The sequence below is a fragment of the Pleurodeles waltl genome, chromosome 9, assembly GCF_031143425.1.
Source record: "Pleurodeles waltl isolate 20211129_DDA chromosome 9, aPleWal1.hap1.20221129, whole genome shotgun sequence".
Classification (NCBI taxonomy): domain Eukaryota; kingdom Metazoa; phylum Chordata; class Amphibia; order Caudata; family Salamandridae; genus Pleurodeles; species Pleurodeles waltl.
In genome coordinates this window covers 336,164,041-336,181,012 of record NC_090448.1, presented here as the reverse complement: position 1 = coordinate 336,181,012, position 16,972 = coordinate 336,164,041, and the positions used below count along the sequence as shown (strand labels likewise).

At 43.6% G+C, this 16,972-nt stretch overlaps 1 protein-coding gene across 1 annotated transcript in view; it reads left to right on the top strand.

The window, feature by feature from the left end:
- USP4 (ubiquitin specific peptidase 4) overlaps positions 1 to 16,972 on the top strand; it is a 789,752-nt gene that overhangs the window by 92,535 nt on the left and 680,245 nt on the right. The window contains exon 3 of the mRNA XM_069206879.1: positions 3,342 to 3,472. Within this exon, the coding sequence (XP_069062980.1) occupies positions 3,342 to 3,472 (131 nt within the window). The remainder of the gene's footprint in view (positions 1 to 3,341; positions 3,473 to 16,972) is intronic.

Genomic DNA, 16,972 nt, shown 5'->3' with positions numbered 1-16,972 from the left:
AATGAACCACCCCTATCCTCCTGACCAGGGCTCGGCGTGATGGGCACCAAGTGACTTACAGGTAACGATTGTGTTTACTTGGTAATGCCCTTGCAAACATCACATTTTACAATATATGGAATATAGGGCCACATGTATGAAGGTCCGGTTTTGCGAGTTGCAAGCTTGCAAGTCTTAGGGACTCGCAATTTGTGAGTCGCAAAACCGAATGTACAACAGTGTTAATGACACTGTCTGCGATTCCCAATGGGGTCGCAAATGACCTAACTCATGAATATTCATGAGGTAGGTCACAATTTACGACCCCCATTGGCAATGGCGGCACTCACAGGGATGGTGGCCTGCTGGTGTCAGCAGGCCACCATGTCTGTGACTGCTTTTAAATGAAGCTGTGTTTTTTTTTTTTTTTTTTTTTAAATGCAGCCCGTTTCCTTAAAGGAAAACGGAATGCATTTCGAAAACAAAAATAAAAAGCTCTGAAAAAATGTTTTTTTGCGTGCATTCACAAAGGGGAAGGGTTCCCAAGGGGACCCCTTCCCTTTTGCGAATGGGTTAGCACCAATTTCAAATTGGTGCTAACTGTGATTGTTTAGGGACCTCATTCGTGGTCACAAAACAATCATGCTTACCATTAATATTCGGTATTAGGAAGGGATGCCCTTGACACGACCCTTCCTAATACCGAATCGCAAAACCCAAACTGTGATTAGGTAACAAGTTAGCAAATCGCAGTTTGGGCTTTGTACATCCCAAAAGCATTTTCCTAGTCTCAAACGGGCCGATTCGCAAAACTAGAAAAATGCTTTGTACATCTGGCCCATAGTCTTTGCGTATCTTGTTTAATTTGCTCTAATACTTGTCATTTGTTGTGGTTCTTAAGTACTGTAGTCTTGAGATTCCTAGTGAGTCAGTGTACAGGATGCAATGAACATTCAGTGTTGTGCGTGAGGGGAGGTTTAGTTATAATTATTGCCAGACAAAAACGGCATGGACTCATGATTGAGGCAACGGGTGAAACCTGGGGAAAAGTGGTGGTCTGGACTCGAAGACTGGCACACACTCTTTGTAAGTTGCTGGTGGAATGTGAATCTTTTCCTTGAAAGTTAAAGGGCTCATAGGATGGGTTGAATGGAGGAGGGTGGGATATTAGAAAACATAATACACATATAGCATGACAACTGGAAAATCGCTTCATTGAAGCAGAGTCACTGGTCAAGATGATCAGTTTGCCTTGTCTGAAGGGGAATTGAAAACTAATGCTCTTAGACTTGCTCATGAAGGGGGAGTATTGTAGGTTCCATTTCTGGAAATGACCTTATTTGACTCCACTATTGCGGTGATGTAACTGAAGCTTTCATTACAGTTCCTTTTGTCCCACTGTCACTGTGGGCAGAGGCCTTATCCAATTGCCACCGAACCTATAGGGTAACATACCCCTACAACAGGGTCTCTTTAAAAGTTTGATTCTTCAAGTAAATTATTTCAGTGTAACGGGAGATTCAACAAACCTTCTAATATCATTGATATTTCTGTGCCAGCTTTACAGGGAGTGCAGAATTATTAGGCAAGTTGTATTTTTGAGGATTAATTTTATTATTGAACAACAACCATGTTCTCAATGAACCCTAAATACTCATTAATATCAAAGCTGAATATTTTTGGAAGTAGTTTTTAGTTTGTTTTTAGTTTTAGCTATGTTAGGGGGATATCTGTGTGTGCAGGTGACTATTACTGTGCATAATTATTAGGCAACTTAACAAAAAACAAATATATACCCATTTCAATTATTTATTATTACCAGTGAAACCAATATAACATCTCAACATTCACAAATATACATTTCTGACATTCAAAAACAAAACAAAAACAAATCAGTGACCAATATAGCCACCTTTCTTTGCAAGGACACTCAAAAGCCTGCCATCCATGGATTCTGTCAGTGTTTTGATCTGTTCACCATCAACATTGCGTGCAGCAGCAACCACAGCCTCCCAGACACTGTTCAGAGAGGTGTGCTGTTTTCCCTCCTTGTAAATCTCACATTTGATGATGGACCACGGGTTCTCAATGGGGTTCAGATCAGGTGAACAAGGAGGCCATGTCATTAGATTTCCTTCTTTTATACCCTTTCTTGCCAGCCACGCTGTGGAGTACTTGGACGCGTGTGATGAAGCATTGTCCTGCATGAAAATCATGTTTTTCTTGAAGGATGCAGACTTCTTCCTGTACCACTGCTTGAAGAAGGTGTCTTCCAGGAACTGGCAGTAGGACTGGGAGTTGAGCTTGACTCCATCCTCAACCCGAAAAGGCCCCACAAGCTCATCTTTGATGATACCAGCCCAAACCAGTACTCCACCTCCACCTTGCTGGCGTCTGAGTCGGACTGGAGCTCTCTGCCCTTTACCAATCCAGCCACGGGCCCATCCATCTGACCCATCAAGACTCACTCTCATTTCATCAGTCCATAAAACCTTAGAAAAATCAGTCTTGAGATATTTCTTGGCCCAGTCTTGACGTTTCAGCTTGTGTGTCTTGTTCAGTGGTGGTCGTCTTTCAGCCTTTCTTACCTTGGCCATGTCTCTGAGTATTGCACACCTTGTGCTTTTGGGCACTCCAGTGATGTTGCAGCTCTGAAATATGGCCAAACTGGTGGCAAGTGGCATCGTGGCAGCTGCACGCTTGACTTTTCTCAGTTCATGGGCAGTTATTTTGTGCCTTGGTTTTTCCACACGCTTCTTGCGACCCTGTTGACTATTTTGAATGAAACGCTTGATTGTTCGATGATCACGCTTCAGAAGCTTTGCAATTTTAAGAGTGCTGCATCCCTCTGCAAGATATCTCACTATTTTTGACTTTTCTGAGCCTGTCAAGTCCTTCTTTTGACCCATTTTGCCAAAGGAAAGGAAGTTGCCTAATAATTATGCACACCTGATATAGGGTGTTGATGTCATTAGACCACACCCCTTCTCATTACAGAGATGCACATCACCTAATATGCTTAATTGGTAGTAGGCTTTCGAGCCTATACAGCTTGGAGTAAGACAACATGCATAAAGAGGATGATGTGGTCAAAATACTCATTTGCCTAATAATTCTGCACTCCCTGTATAATGTTGTATTCCTAACCGTTTAAAACAAAAAGTGCAGATGATAGTATGATGATCTGATGACCTGTCGGAGCTCTAAGGCTATCATGAGAAAAATATTTTTAAGTTGTGAACTGTATGGGTTGCAACTCATTGGCCTAGGGAACGTGCAAGCTTCAGGTGTGCTTTACAGACTTTCAAAGAACAGCTCAGGACTTATATTGTTGATTTAATAAAGTCGTTCTACAATTTCAGATCCCGAAAGCCAAGTCTTAAAGGAGCATCTCATTGATGAACTGGATTATATGTTGGTTCCTACGGAAGCCTGGGAAAAGTTAGTAAATTGGTATGGATATTTGGAGGGCCAGCAGCCCATTGTACGAAAAGTGAGTATATTTAATTGATCCTGATATTGTTTTGCATGTTTGTAATACATTTAAATTTATTATATTTTAAGTTTTTTATTGCATTTTTTACATTTCGTTTTATTTGTATTGTTTCAGAAATCACACACGCTGAAATAGAGTAGAAAGAAAGGCTATTTTCGCTCAGCATAGTACAATTACAGCACATTCCATAGAAGAAAACGTTCAATTTGTAAACAATTTCTATCCCTTTCTGATGCCTGCTGAAGGTTAGAGAATCGTGTTTTTGCAATGCTGGCTTCAATCAGTATGGCCCTTTCTTCCATAGGGGCTGCATTTCACTGTTCAGATGTTTATTTTCGAATTGCTGTTTGCAGCTTTTAAAAAAGTGTGCAGCTTGTGTAATTTTAAGCTTTTTGCTGCATTGTGATTTAGGTAATGCTGCTGTATAAATACAATGTCGCAATTCGTAATGTCGCAAATGGGGAAATACTTTGTAAACGTTGCCATGGGAGCCTTTTGTTGTTGCAACATTTATAATGTACAGTGAATGGCCGGTCGTGATGCAGTCACTTCATGTCCTGGTGTAAGGAAGTACGTCTTGAATGCATTACAGGTCCGTTTTACATGTGGATTGTTTTTTGCTATTCAGAACTTACCTAAGGTATTTCCCAATGACCACTCAAACATTTATTTCTCCATCATTTAAATTTCTTTGATTTTTCATTTTTTAAGTTATCAATAGTTATTCAAAATGTTAATAAAAGCTATTTTTATATCACATCAAAATTGAAACTCTGTCTCACTTCTTCCTGCCTTATTGAGTGCCATTTCTATCTACCCACCTGGCCACCTTCCACTCTCATTGCCTGCGTCACTCATGATGGTCTCCGACTCTGCCCTATTTTCATCAGGAAGTGCATGGTCACCATATATTCGGCCCCCATGGTTATTCCAGTCATTCCAGCTTTTAACCATTTCTAGGGGCAGCCTCTGCTCCCATAAATCACCCTTTCTGTCACCATACACCATTCCACATCTCTCTTCCAGTCCCGTTCACGGAGGCCTGTTACGCTCACTATGTCTTCCCTCTCCCTCTCCCTCTCCCTCTCCCTCTCCCTCTCCCTCTCCCTCTCCTTCTCCCTCTCCCTTCCCCTTCCCCCCCCCCCAGAGCCTTCATTGGGCTTTCGGGCACATCCACACAAACAGCGCTCGTCTGTCATCCTCCCCATCTTCACCATAGTAGTTCGGGCATAATAAGGAGAGATGGAGGATCATTCGTTGGACCAATCTAAACCCCGAGCGTATAGCTACTTCCTGGGTCTCCCACCATTCACTGTCCTCTAGTTCTCGATTCCCACTGCTCTGTGTTTAAGAACATCTGGCATGTGGTTCAGTGTTTTTTTATTTTTTTTAAAATAGGTCAGTGACGTAGCCTTGTGGGTCATGAATTTGAAATGAAGCCTATTCTCTAGCTGGGAGGGTTCTGGCGGGTCAGTCCCTTGGGCAGCGCTGCTCTGAGAGCCTATTGGAGTTGCATGTATCTACAAGTCTCAGTGGGCGCTATAGTCCTCTATATAGGCGCCATCCAGGTGTGCAGACATTAATTATTTTCCTTCGTGCCAGTTAGTGCTGATCCAGAGAAGAGCTTCCCTCTGTCACTTTTTGACAGGCTTTTCTTAGCATTTTGTTGAATGTTTTTTCCTGTGTGTTGAGAATGTCACTTAGGAAGGTAGAGTTAAAGATGCGTGAAACCTGTCACCATGTCATGTCGACTACCAACCCGCACCTTATGTGCGTATGATGTCTCAAGTGCGACCATGACTCGTAGTTGTTCTCGGACTGATGGGCCATGGTTCCAAAAGCTTTGAAGGAGCGTTCTCTAAGGCTGCTTGCAGCTCTGCAGTCTGTCGCATAGCACGACTCCGAGGATGTCTCTGTCCCGATTGCGGGACTGCTCCAAGTCCTCTTAATCCCACTCGAGTTACTTTGGATACTTGGAAATGGCACAAGAAGATGAAGTCTAAACGGACTGTGACTTCACCTCGTCCGTCGGCCAATGCGCGGAGGTGGGAACATCGGCGTTCTAGGCACAGTTCCACAGAGTAGTTGCCAGGTCTGGCTCTGCGCCTCCCTCCATTTCCGGGAGCGACCCTTGCTCAGATTTAGGATTTTTGCGAGGCCATGTGCTGCATATTCAAGTGGGGGGAAGAGTGGGAGGGGTCCCTGGACCCCTTTGAAGACCAGATACACACTCCAAGTGAGAATTTGGACTTGTATGAGGAACTAGGAGATGCCATTGGACTGGACACTTCTCCAGAGATTGGCTTTCTCTCTCCACTCACTATGCCTACGGTGGAGGTAGCATCTTAAGCAGTGGTGGTTATGAGGGCAGCGGAGGTCCTTGACCTCGAACTTCCCTCTGTGGCGGGTAAGACTGACCTCTTGACTGAAGTGCTCCAGCTTGAGGCTTCTTCATCCAAACCCCTATTACCCTCTAATGAAGCACTGCCCAATGTCCTTCTGGGAACTTGGTCCAACCTAGCACAAGGGCTCCTGCGAACTGGACAGTTGCCTGCTGCCATCCACCTGCCACTGGTGATCCTAGTTTCCTCAGCCAATACCCCATCGTTGAGAGCTTGGTAGTCCAAACCTTAACTTCCCATGGAGCATTCCCCACTGATCCCCCCCCTGACAGGAAATCCAAGAGGATGGGCACACTTGGGAAGAAGATTTTTTCTTGTGCCAGCCTGACATTGTAGACTGTGAATACTGCATGCCTTTTGGGCCGTTATTCCCATACCTTGTGGGATACAATTATGCAAGTGCTGCCACTGGTCCCAGAGGAGGCCTGGGCCATTCTCTCTCAAGCAGTTAAAGACTGGAGGGATGCAGCAAAGTTCACCATTAGGCTTGTTTGGATACGACTGACTTGCTGGGCAGAACAATTTTGTCATCAGTGGCCTTAAGGGACCACGCCTGGCTGAGAACATCTAGCTTTTCGGGGGATGCCCTGGCCAACCTCATGTACATGCCCTTTGACTGGACTCGTCTCTTTGGAGAGAAGGCAGACTCTGTGCTAGAGTGCTTCAAGGACTGCTGTGCTTTGGCCAAGTCCTAGGGCCTCTCAGTGAGACCTTGCCCACAGTTTGCTCTTAATCTCTTTCATGGATACGGAAGGGGCATGCCACATCGCCAGCCCTATGTCAGCCACCATCCTGCACAAGCTTCCCAAGCTGTGTCAGGACATGGACTCTGCAAGACCATGGGTGACCATTAGGAGGGAGAATCGAATATCACCTCCTCCTATGGCAGTCCATAACATCAGACAAATGGGTCTTGCACATCATTCGGAGGGGATACTCCCTCCCTTTCCAAACCTTTCCTCCCCCCCCAATACTGCCAACTCAGAAGCAGCTGGCGGAGGATCATCTTTGTCTGCTCCGAGAGGAAGTTTCAGCTCCCATGGCCAAGACGACTATAGAAAAGCTTTCAATATCAGAAGTAGGCAGTAGTTTGTATTACCGCTACTTTCTGATTCCCAAAAAGAACAAGATTCTTTACCCTATTCTGGACTTAGGGACTGTAAATCTTTTCCTCCAAAAAATAGAATTTCAAGATGTTCACTTTGCCTCAGGTCTTGTCTGCCCTTGACCAAGGAGACTGGCTGGTAGCGTTGGACTTGCAGGATGTGTATTTACACATCCCCATCCTGCCAGCCCACAGGTGTTCCCTGCGGTTCGAGGCACTTTCAATTAACTTTGTTACCCTTTCAATGCCCCTTGGGTGTTCACCAGGGTGATGGCGGATCCTCTTTCTGCCTCTCTTTCTGATATACTTCTCTTCATTCTTACCCGTACCCAGGAGGGCTCTGCTCTGGGCACTACCAAGGTTTTTCTCTCAGCTATGTCCGCCTTCCTTTGGCTGCCTGACCAACCCTCTTTATCTAAGTCCCCTTGTTGTGTAGCCATTTTAGTTATAGCTCCATGCACGTTATTTTAGCATACTAGACCTGCCGCTATGCTCTTTAAGCTAGATATATTTTATCCAGCTTTGTTTATTATTTTAGCAATAGCCGCATTTGCAGTCTTGTTTATTTCTCTCTATCTAGCTGTTCTTTTCCTAGGCCAGCACTGTGTTCTTAAATAAGACTTTTCTGTCACTCTGTGCTTCTCTCAAGGCTGCAGTAAGATAGGTTGCCAGCCAACATGGTAACATTTTGTCTCTGGTTTTCATAGACACGTACACATCCTTACGTATGGACATTTTCTTGGAACATCAGTTGTTTTATTATAAAAACACTTCCCTGTCCCATTCATGTTAGGTGATTCCAGCCAGATGACCATGACTGTATGCTGATTGCTGAACGCTTTGCTACAGCTGCTTATGCAGACTTCAGGCCTTTGCTTGGGTATGGGGGAATGATGTCTTCCCAGGGGACCCTGAAGGGCAGAACTAGAGCTTAACATGCTGTGCTCTAATATAGCCTAGGTAGGAATTAGTCTATTGACTCTAGTGATGATATGGTAGCGTTATTTCTATGCTTTACTCTCCTTGTCACAATTTTAATCCTGTTAAGCTTTATCGTCCTGGTTATTGCAGTACAAGCTCTATTGTCTAAGATGCAGTTGCTTCATTAAACCCTTATTGAAACATATACTGCCTCTGCTTGTCCTTGTATATATGAGACTAATGTAATCGAGAGAAACTGATGAGATCTGAGTGACCATGATTTCCCTGAGGAGTCAATTGTGTTATGCGCTCGCTGCCCAATCATCCCTGCTCTTGGGTAGAGATGAGGCACTGCTAGTTAGCCGGAGCAAAACCCGGATTGGGGCGACAGGTGTCACCTGTAGTGGGTTAGGCCTCAATCTCCCACACCGCAGGCGATTCTACTGCCCAAATCCAGTAGTCTCATTAGAATAATGAGAGCCTACACAACATGGCCGCGCCAACGTTTGGTCAGGCTCTCATTTTCGGGTCCTTCTGAGTATCTGTCTCACTACATACAAAAACACCTCAGTACTACATATGGAGACGTCCGTGGTATTGAGGATTTTCCTCCTCAGCTAAGAAGGGAGTACCTAACTAACGCTGTAGGTTGTTCAAGCTTGAACCATTAAAAGGATAATCCCGATTTGTTGTGCTTATCTCTGAACAAATTTACCATTCATTATGGCAAACCCACAACAGGGAACAATTGCAGTCAATATGAGACCACCCCTTACTGGCACATGGCCCAACGGCCCAGTGGGGGTCCAGTCACATTTGTTGTTGAAACTCACCCAGCCTATAGAATAGAACTTTTTTATTTGTGGGTCACATTTCTAGCAGTTGATGGGAATACAAATACATATCGCCATTATACACCTGCAAACGTACCTGCACAATACAGAGTATATGCATATCTAGAAGTACCTCTATCTTAACAAGAACAAAATAATTGGCTTGATGGCGCCCTACCCCACACAATTTTACACGTTATGTTAGGTCCTCTTAGTAATGATGGTCCTACCTGGCCTTTATTGGTCACTTATACACCTCACCCTGCTGCAGCAAACCTAACTGTAGCTGAGTTCCGTCGTTTATACGCTGAGCTGACAGCAATATATAGACGATTAGTACAGTTTGTAATGCAAACATTAAACACAAACCCAGTTCGTGCTACACCAGCACAACCACATGTAATAACGCCAGGTATTAACCCGGCGACTGTACATTAGATCATGGGTAAAGTACCCGCCAAATGAGAAGAAATTTAGCTCAAAAAATAAACACACTGGAAGCAGTATTTCTCCTTACGGGACCTCAGGATAAACACAGGATATTAACAATGTGCTTGCCATTTGGGATGGTTCCCACTGTAGATAATTGTAATACATGGGGCACGGTATTTGCCACGCTCTATACTACCGCACACAGTACAACAACACTTGCCCATTTACCAGAAGTGTTGAAACAAGTTCAAGATGAATACGGGGCTGCTCCAGCCCTGGACTTGGGGATGCAATTAATGGGCAATTTCGCCACAGTATCCTCAATTATATTAAGTAATTTTAAAGGGGAAGCAGTTGCACTAGCAGTACGCATGCAGCTCTGGGACATTTCTCCACAGGATCGAGAAGGTGAGCTGCCAAAGATTATCGCAGAAACCTACTCTAGCATTGGTCGAGATAGTCTGGGGGCCAGACCAACAAAACCACAATTTCAAGGTAAACCTAATAAAGATTCTACCAAGCAAGCTCCTGAGGGTACTAAGAAACGCTGGGATAAAAAAACAACAAACCCCTAAAAAAGAAAGTAAAGAATCTCGGCATACGGAGACCACAAAGAATAGATATAATCTCAGAAATAAAGATAATATAAAAACTCATGCCAGATATCAATATACTGATACACGCCAATCTCGTTCCTTTCAGGGCTCATCGGAAAAACGCAGTGAGAGAGGTGGGCGCGCAGAGCGAAGAACTGAGTACGTGAAACCAAGACAGGAATCGCAACGTTCGATAGAAGTTTCTGTTAAAAAGTAAAAGAAACTTCCCCAACAAAAACCACAATTCAAAAAGAAAAAGATGACAGCAGTTGCAGTTGGACATGCCGCTCGAGAAGAGGGCTCTCTTGAACAAGAAGTGGGAACTAGCGCTATTAGAAAGTGCGGCAGAGGTCACAATAGTTCGCCGGAATCTTCCAGAGTATCTGGAGGTGAAAGCAACTGATGACTTCCTACAAGTAGAAACTGCGGACATGCGTGTCTCGAAGCCTGATAGGGTGTACAAAGTAACGCTACAGTTAGAAGGCGACATAGGGCACACAATAGACGCTATCTTTTGGGACCGCTTCGTAAACATATGATATTCTGCTGGCCAAAATGGATTGGCCACCTGAATTTGTCCGTACTTGCCCATATGGGGAAGAAGTTATCAAACCTTCTTTCTCGCCTCTTGTTCCTGAGGAGCTCGCAGAATCCTATGCCATCGATTGGGCATTGGCGCAGGCACCCGAGTTATTTCGCAACCACGTAGGGTGCGATAAAGATCCCCCTATCATGTAATCCCTATTAAAAATCCACCCCAATATCCAGTAAAACATGATTCTAAAGCACCCGTCCGGGAAATACTCACACAATTGGAGTACCAGGGGCGTAATCGAACCCTGTGTCTCACCCATGAATAATCCATTATTCCCAATAGCTAAACCGGACCATTCATACAGAATAGTCTTAGACTACAGACATTTAAACAGTCACACACGCACATATGCTATACATTACTCACGTAGCACAGCATTCATGAACAACATAGTGCGCAAAAAATACAAAACAATACTGGACATTTCCAGTGGTTTCTTCTGTCAAAATATAGCACCTGAGAGTAGAGACTTAACCAGTCTCAGCACACTAGGCTCCCAGAAAAAATTCTGTTGTTTACCCCAGGGGTACAAGAACAGTCCAGGATTGTTCGCAGCTCGTGTGACCTCAATATTGCACGACATTGACCCTGAAGCATTGTCCTATGTAGATACTTGCCTCACGGATGATGAATTGCTGCAACATTTAAGATGGGTAGCCCACATTGTTGTGGGATTTGCCGAGTTCAGTTACAAATTCAATAAAAAAAAAAAAAAAAAATAGCTCATATCCCAGAAACAGGAGGCTAAGGATGCTATCAAGTGAAGGAAAGAACCTAGCGCCACAATTCTTGGAAAAATGCACACAGTTGCAACCTCCAAACACCATTAAACTCAAATCCCTATTGGGTTTTACACATTTTGGCAGAACTTGTATTCCTGATTATGTATCTTGCATAAAACCTTTATGACTTAATATGTCCTGACTTTTTAAGTGTCGAACACACACATTCTCAGAGCTTTGTAAACAGGCATGCTTGCAGCACAACACCTACACACAAGGGACAACAAAACACATCTGGTCATCAGAGTAATGGCTGGTGCCATTGGTTTCACCTATGTAACTTTCAGTAAGGGGAAGACAGTCCAGATTTCATACAAGTCACATTTGTATTTGGCAGCTGGTCAGTGCTTTGCTCCCACTTGGAAAATTCTCACTGCAGTTCAGATGGCTGTCATTAAAGAGAGGCTCCTAGCCCAAGGCAAACGCATTATTGTCGTCTCTCCAATTCCAGCCCTTGAACTGTTACCAAATCTAGTGTTCCAAATGCTAAAGCATTACATCCACGTTGAATTCAATGGGAAATAATTTTTGCAATATGAATTAGAATTCCCAGTTCCAGCAAACACACTGCCTATTGATCAGTATCAGAGAGTCATGTATGACGATGGCTCAGCACAACCTGCAGTAGGCACAAAACATCAATACTCCGTTGCTTGTGCAGTCGTAAGTGGCTACATGGAGAATAATAAATTTGGTCCCCAGCATACATTCACGCAAACCCTAGGGGGTTGCACAGCACAACTAGCAGAGCTAAAGGCTCTGGTGATAGCTGTGTAGGATCCCTGTATTCCAGTGCCAACACTGATTGTCTGTGATTCGCACTTCTGTGTCCAGTCCTTCAATGAATACATTACTGGTGCCAGAATGGTTTCAGAGATTCTAAAGACAACACCATTAAACACAGACTTCTGTGGGGGAAAGTAGTGGGTCTGAAGGAAACGCTACCAAACGTCCATGTTGTACATACACTTGGACACCAGCGTGTTGGCATACGCGTTGCTGGAAATACACTGGCCGATGAAGCTGCGAAATCAGCTGTAGCTACGGCTACTGTTGCTGCAGTAACCCGCTCAGGAGCCAAACCGGACTATGACCTATGGGCTGCTGTGAAAGCTATGGCTGAAGGCACACCCTATCCAAAAGCATTTTCTGCTAAATATTCCTACTGAATGGGAGGCTTCCTAGATGCCGAAGTAGTAATACCAGGCATAGGGGTTCGAGTAATTCCCAACAAAGACATTAGATCAGAGTTGATTAAAGCAGCGCATGAGGGAGTTGCATCTGCCCATGCTGGTGTGGAGTCTAAATTATCATTGTTGCAAGCCCATTATTAATGGCCAGGTCTATACAAAAAGACCAAACAGTATGTCCTTTGTTGTGACATCTGCCAACAAATTAAGGTTTCCACTGCCAAACGCCCACGAGACACCCCTCTTAACATCCAACAAACCATTACAATGTGTGTACTTGGACCATTGTGGTCCCCTAACACCGGACAGTGCATACAAATAAGTTTTAGTCGCTGTCAACTCCTGCTCCAGATTTCTATGGGTGTGGCCACAATGCTCGGACTTTTATTAAAGTCTTGCGAGTCTTTATCGGTACATATGCAGTTGCGGCTTTCCACTCGCACCAGGGCCCTGCTTTCACCTCAAGTGCATTCAGGGACGCCATGGCTTCGTTAGGGGTCCAACTTCATTACTTGTCTCCATTTCATCCTGAGGGAAATAGTGTTGTGGAGTGACGAAACTGTAATTTAAAGCAGTCCTTAACAGCCAGAGTCTTAGGTACGGGTCGCAGTAGGCTTAACCATCTGTATGGAGTCCAGAGAGCACTTAATAATCTGCCTAGAAGGTCCTCGGGGGGGTCGTACTTCATACGAGTGCCTGTTCGGAACTCAAGTGTATGTTCCAGATCTTGATGGCCCTGGCGTGGAGGCGGCAGAAACACCTTTTGACATAAATGAAAGTGTCACTGTCTTGCAGGAATTACAACAGTTCCGTGACGACAACGCTTCTGCCACTGCTGCCTCCACAGGAATTAAGGATGTACCAGTAACACCTACCAGCTGGATTCCTAAAGTTGGGATCTAGTATTTGAAAAAGGAGTTTGGTTCTTCTTATCGTGCACCGGTCCTATTCTTGGGAATATACAGTACCAGAACTGTCATTCTACCACCGCTATTGCTGGCTGGTGCTAAAGAAAACCGCTTTGGATCTATCGACAATGTCATGTTACACCATGTGGCCGATCCTGCACAGCAGACCAAGAGGAACAGCTAGTAGTTTCTGAATACCTCTCACTACTGGTCAAGAAGTCCCTCCACAAGTTGTGAACAGTAACACTGACACCTGTCCGAGCTTGGGAAGGGTGGAAAATGATCTTGCATTAGTTTCACTAACATCTGCTTCAACAAATAATACAGAAATAACTGATCAATTTGACACAACTTCAGCACAGACGGATGGCGTGATTTATTCTGAACCACCGCACGAGACTCTCACCGGTTCTCCACCTACAAATACGGCTACAGCTTTTGCACGAACTACTTCTGGATACTTCACCAACGTCAACGAAACCTTCTCGGACTCCTTCGCCTGTTCTATATCTGAACTGCCAAAAACATGTAAGCTGATAAACTGGCTTAAAACAAATTACTTTATTCCCCCTCTGAACTATCTGTGGCTTTCTTTGACTGTACTAGCTTTCCTCCTGTGGATTGTTTTTTTTTCTTACATTTTTTTTATTAATCCTTGGTCATACTCTTCCTGAAAATTCAACAGTTGAACTGGTGGATGAGGTCTTAAAACCCCATTTTTATTCTCACAAGGCCTTCAGAGATTTGTCTTTTCTGAACATTTCCACTATACCAATTCCTGATGGGATTGTTTGGGATAAGGTAACATTTGATATATACGGCCCGACAGAGGTCATTCAAATACCATATGTTTAAACTTTCAATGAACGATATAATGATACCCGAAGTTGTTTCTGATGACTGAGATTTGAAAACAGCTGATTCTATGAGGACTGAATTGCAGTATTATACTGTATTTGAAAGTGAAGATGTTTATCAGTCTAATGAGAATTATGGTGATATGTTTTGATATAATTATTATAGGCACCATTTCATCCACAGAGCAAGCACCCCAAAGACTATTTTTAATTACACACAATGGGAACATTGTCCAACTCCACCACAAGGGAGTTCTGAAACGTATTCGGAAAAGTTTTATATTTTTCTGGGCACAATGTTAAAAATGCGGAGTCATATTATTTTAAATTGCCATCAATGGAAAATGTATATATTTCATTGACAGATACAATTTTTTTAAATTCAGATTCGTTTGTTTCCTGGTTGGCTATTGACGGCTATGAATATTGGCTAAAGTCGATTTGACTTAAAAAGTGTTTGGGGAACAAGAAATTGGCAAATAAGGGGGGGAGGAAGTTTTATTAAGAGCATGCCTGATACCTGTTCAAACGATATTTTTTAATGAAACTGTACAACAGACAAGGTGTTTAGAATTAGCAAAAATTAAGGAATTGAATGCGCCCAGTATTCCTGCCCCTGCAAAATTTCACAAATGGCAAAAATATATAAATGCAACTGAAGATAAGCTCGATGAATTGGTCCAGAATGACACATTTAATGCTTCACTGTCACGTCCTGGCAGGTGGTTATTGTGGTCAATAGATTCCAATGGGTGTCATAAACGTTTTATAAACTCCACTGGGGGTTTTAGAACTAATAGGCCGGACCCTCGCTATTGATCATCTGAACATGCGGGTATAGTAACAACATACAGTGTAGGGAAACAATGCCAGCAATGGTTGAAGAGTTCCTCAGTAGATGCTGCTAGAGAACACCTCAGTCTCCTGTCTAAAAACACTGACTCACAGGACTTCCTGTTAGGCCCCAGAAAACAACGCAGAAAGCGCCTGTTTCAACACTTCAATTTGCGTCCTGTTTAAAACACGTTCCAGTAGGCAGATATGAAAGGCTGGGCGATGGTTATATCCATGATATGTGGAGCTTCTCTTGCCGTACAAATGTCTCAGTGGCATGAATGAGGTCTTTCTTAGCGGTAGTGAACATGAGACTTCTGTCAGCCATTCGATGGTTTGTATACAGCTGTCCTTGCATGGGGCGTGTAACGCTTCACCAGCAAACTTGGCTTATCTGAAGGGAGTTCCAGTCCCCTTAATTAAACCTGGAACCTAATGTGAATTTTGACAAGTTGAGCAGACTCAATGCTTTATCCCCTTCGCTGCCAGGCCTTTTCCCCCTCCTGTGCCGAGCCTTTTTTTTGGCTATTTGGGGCAGTTTGCGCTTAGGCCCTCATAACTTTTTGTTCACATAAGCTACCCACGCCAAATTTGCGTCCTTTTTACCGACATCCTAGGGATTCTAGAGGTACCCAGACTTTGTGGGTTCCCCTGAAGGAGACCAAGAAATTAGCCAAAATACAGTGAATTTTTTTTTTTTTTTTTTTTTTAAAAATGGGAAAAAAGGGCTGCAGAAGCAGCTCGTGGTTTTTCCCCTGAAAATGGCACCAACAGAGGGTTTGCGGTGGCAAGATCACCATCTTCCCAGCTTTCAGGAACAGGCAGACTTGAATTGGGAAAACCCAATTTTTCAATACAATTTTGACATTTTACTGGGACATACCCCATTTTTACTATTTTTTGTGCTTCCAGCCTCCTTCCAGTTAGTGACCAAAATGGGTGAGAAACCAATGCTGGATCCCAGAAAGCTAAACATTTCTAAAACGTAGACAAAATTCTGAATTCAGCAAGGGTCATTTGTGTAGATCCTACAAGTGTTTCCTACAGACAATAACAGCTGAAATAAAAACAATATTGACATTGAGGTGAGAAAAACAGCCATTTTTCTCCACGTTTTACTCTGTAACTTTTTCCTGCGGTCAGATTTTTTAAAGCAATATACCGTTACGTCAGCTGGACTCTTCTAGTTGTGGGGATATATAGGGCTTGTAGGTTCATCAAGAACTCTAGGTACCCAGAGCCAATAAATGAGCTGCACCTTGCAATGGGTTTTTATTCTGTACCGGGTATACAGCAATTCATTTGCTGAAATATAAAAAGTAATAAATAGGTATCAAGAAAACCTTTGTATTTCCAAAATGGCCACAAGATAAGGTGTTGAGAAGCAGTGTTTATTTGCACATCTCTGAATTCCGGGGTGCCCGTACTAGCATGTGAATTACAGGGCATTTCTCAAATAGACGTCCTTTTTACACACTACATTTGGAAGGAAGAAATGTAGAGAAAGACAAGGGGCAATAACACTTGTTCTGCTATTCTGTGTTCCCCCAAGTCTCCTGATAAAAATGGTACCTCACTTGTGTGGGAAGGCCTAGCACCCACGAAAGGAAATGCCCCAAAACACAAAGTGGACACATCACATTTTTTCACATAAAACAGAGGTGTTTTTTACAAAGGGCCTACCTGTGGATTTTGGCCTCTAGCTCAGCCGGCACCTGGGGAAACCTAGCAAACCAGCACATTTTTGAAAACTAGAAACCTAGGGGAATCCATGATGGGGTGACTTGTGGGGCTCTGACCAGGTTCTGTTACCCAGAATCCTTTGCAAACCTCAACATTTGGCCAAAAAAACACTTTTTCCTCTCATTTCGGTGACAGAAAGTTCTGGAATCTGAGAGGAGCCACAAATTTCCTTCCACCCAGCGTTCCCCCAAGTCTCCCGATTAAAAAATGGTACCTCACTTGTGTGGGTAGGCCTAGCGCCCACGAAAGGAAATGGCCCAAAACACAACGTGGACACATCAAATCTTTTCACAGAAAAC